Source organism: Pavona decussata, unplaced genomic scaffold, assembly GCF_977016875.1.
Source record: "Pavona decussata unplaced genomic scaffold, jaPavDecu1.1 SCAFFOLD_195, whole genome shotgun sequence".
Taxonomy (NCBI): Eukaryota; Metazoa; Cnidaria; class Anthozoa; order Scleractinia; family Agariciidae; genus Pavona; species Pavona decussata.
Window position 1 is genome coordinate 3,280,001 of NW_028145604.1, and position 2,878 is coordinate 3,282,878.

The window sequence follows — 2,878 nt, forward strand, 5'->3', positions numbered from 1 at the left end:
GGTACGTAAATTGAAAGAAATTGGACTGACTATGGATGCATAAGCTTAACAGGGAAAAATCCATAGAAATGAGGAACATAACAACTCTTAGGCTTAACATTATAAATTTTTTTAACAAAATAGAACATAGGAAATTGTTGACGGCTGGAACCTTCCTAGGTTTGCTGGATTTCACAATCAGTAAATTGCCTCAGGGTCCAGCGTTGTCACAGCGGGTGGTAAAAAATAAGTACAACGAGAGACTAAGAGTAAAATTTATCAGTGCAGCAATATACATATGGGAATGTTTCTAATTGTTTCATGTGATAATTTCAATTTATCACACACAGAACCCTGGTCAAATATCACTTGGTGTGTTGAGCGATGCAGAAAATCCTGGGTACGAAAGTTCAAGTGCTTCATCTAAAGAGGATTTGTCTGTCTCAGGCGCAGAGGCCGCTGATAATGACATCATTCAGTTTTCTCCACCAGGAGGATCTGCAAATGACATAGAAGACTTGAAAAAAGAATCACCAGTTTAAAATATTAGTGAATTGTAATTGTAGCTTTGGCTGATCGTTTTCTCCGGAATGCTGTATTGTCACCAGACTTGTTTGTATGGCATGTGGAAAAGGACTCAGTGAAGATAAAATAAATATCCCTCTCTACTGGATCTGATTGAAGAACTGAAGAACTGAACTGAAGGCATCACAACGAGAAAGTCAGAAAAAATATGTTAGTGAACACAGCAATGGCTCTCTCTATGTGTTAATATTTTCCCTATCTACTATGCGTCCTCTGAAAAAATATCAGTTTACAGTTAACAAATGCATGGTTTAATTGAAGACAACGGGAACGAAGGTGGCTTTCAGTAAGACGTTAGTTTGCGCTAAGGTTATAAAAATACTTCTGTTCTGAAAATACAAAGAGGCAGAGTTTCCAGAAAAGGACCGACTGTCATTCAACGTATTAGCATCTCAAACCAGTGAAGACTATTAATAACCTAAGCTGCTTCATGATACATGTTACCCCAATACATACGTAGATGGAGCATATTCTATGGCTGGACGTAAACGTTGGAAACTTCAAAGTATGAATTCTTACCCATCGTCAGCGGGATTAATTATTTAAGAGCCATCTCCTTAAGGGGGTTTTTAATTGTTATGTTTTTCAGAGCGAATCCCATCGCTCTGACGAAAAACTAACGCTCGAAACGTCAGCACTCGAATTTCTATACGATGGCCGATTTACCATTCGTTTCTACTCCTCACCGACGCAGCACCACAGTTTCTTCAGAAACTGGCCCCTTATCCTTTTGATTCTTAAAATTATCTTCAGTTAGTTATTCAGACGTGACATTATGTACATACATTATAATCTTTATATGTTATTTTAGGTAGTTTTTTATTGAATTACGTGACGGTTTAGCGCTCTGTAATTATTATATTATTATCACAGAAAGCAGCCGAAATCACCGAATGACCTGAATGTCGTTGTGGATAATCCAAATGTCTAAAGTTCAGTTTAGATATAGTAGAAACACTTTTAAATCTAAACTGTTATGTTACTTAGCTGATCAAGGCTGTTTAGGTTTGTATTTTTTTGTCTTATTATAGTAGTGTGGTGTTAAATGGATTTTTATCGACTAATTAATATACACTTACATGAGAGGATGAAGGGCATACTCTCTTCACACTTAATGTATGGTGCCGAGGGAAACATCAGGACCCGATTGAGGAAAAAAAACTAACTAGTTTCCCGAGGGACCATACATTGAGTGCTTTGTTATATATTTATAGACTTTCCCTTCAACAATCACAGCAAAACAAACAAACAACTGAGAGGGCAACAACTGCGGAATTGTATCCCGGTCGGGATACATTTGTATTTGATCAGGAGCACGTGACCAAGAATCAACCATGCAATCACAGTGCTCGTTTTGTTGAGTGAAAGTCTAGGTGTAAAACAAATGTAGATGTAGATTTTTTTTATCATAACTCATTATACGCCAATTATTGCTTGTTTATCTACCACTCGAGTTAAAAATTAGCAAAAAAATGTACAGTTTATGTACAAAAACAGCAGCACAAGAAAGTTATTCTAATTAATTTTCACTCGAATTGTTAAACTTACATGTAAGGATTTTCTAATTCAACATACATGTACTCAAATGTTATATAGAACCAAGTTTTACAGCCGGAGAATATTTACCCCACAGATCGACGAATAAACAAAATAAATTGTTTAAGATGTTCTGAAATGTAAAATAAACTTCACTTTTCTGCCATCATGGACCTGGATTGTGAGATCATTTTAAGTACCATAATTACAGCATAGTTTTAATTTGTTATGATTTAGAGAGTACTATATAGAGCAGTTTGCAATTGAGTGTCGAAAGTAGTTTCGCGTTTGCTTTGCTTTTTTTACTACGCTCTGTGATTGGTTAACAAAACTCGCGCCATTTTTTCAACCAATGGGAACGCAAACAAAAACCAATCGTGTTTTTTCCTCACCCGTTTTCCCGCGCTTGGCGCCAGTTACATGTATTTGCTTCGAATTCTGATTGGCTTGTTGTGTTGTTTACATCTGTTTCGATTGGCCAGAGTAACTACTTTGGTTTGGTTTTACAAACCGCTCTAAAGTATCATCACTTGATTCATTATTCATTATTCGTTAGCTCAATAAAGTTTCAAAAGAAGAGGACCCACCTTAAGGTTCAATCCCTCACCCTTCATTCACGTACGAGTTTTGACACTCTCTAACAAACAAAAGATATAAACTTACAATGCTTTGCGAACTTAACACAGCCAATAGGCAAGTAAGGAAGCCATAGTTTTGCGGAATTCGTCCCTGGACATGCGGCTAAATTATATGAGACGTACAAGCAACCTTTATAGTC

General features: G+C 36.6%; 1 protein-coding gene across 4 annotated transcripts in view; it reads left to right on the forward strand.

The window, feature by feature from the left end:
* Positions 1-2,273, forward strand: part of LOC146461796 (uncharacterized) — a 53,398-nt gene extending 51,125 nt beyond the window's left edge. For all 4 annotated transcript variants that reach the window (XM_085086743.1, XM_085086746.1, XM_085086744.1 and 1 more), the window contains one exon: positions 330-2,273. In XM_085086743.1, the coding sequence (XP_084942869.1) occupies positions 330-521 (192 nt within the window). In that variant the 3' untranslated portion in view covers positions 522-2,273. The remainder of the gene's footprint in view (positions 1-329) is intronic.
* The last annotated feature ends 605 nt before the right edge of the window (positions 2,274-2,878 follow it).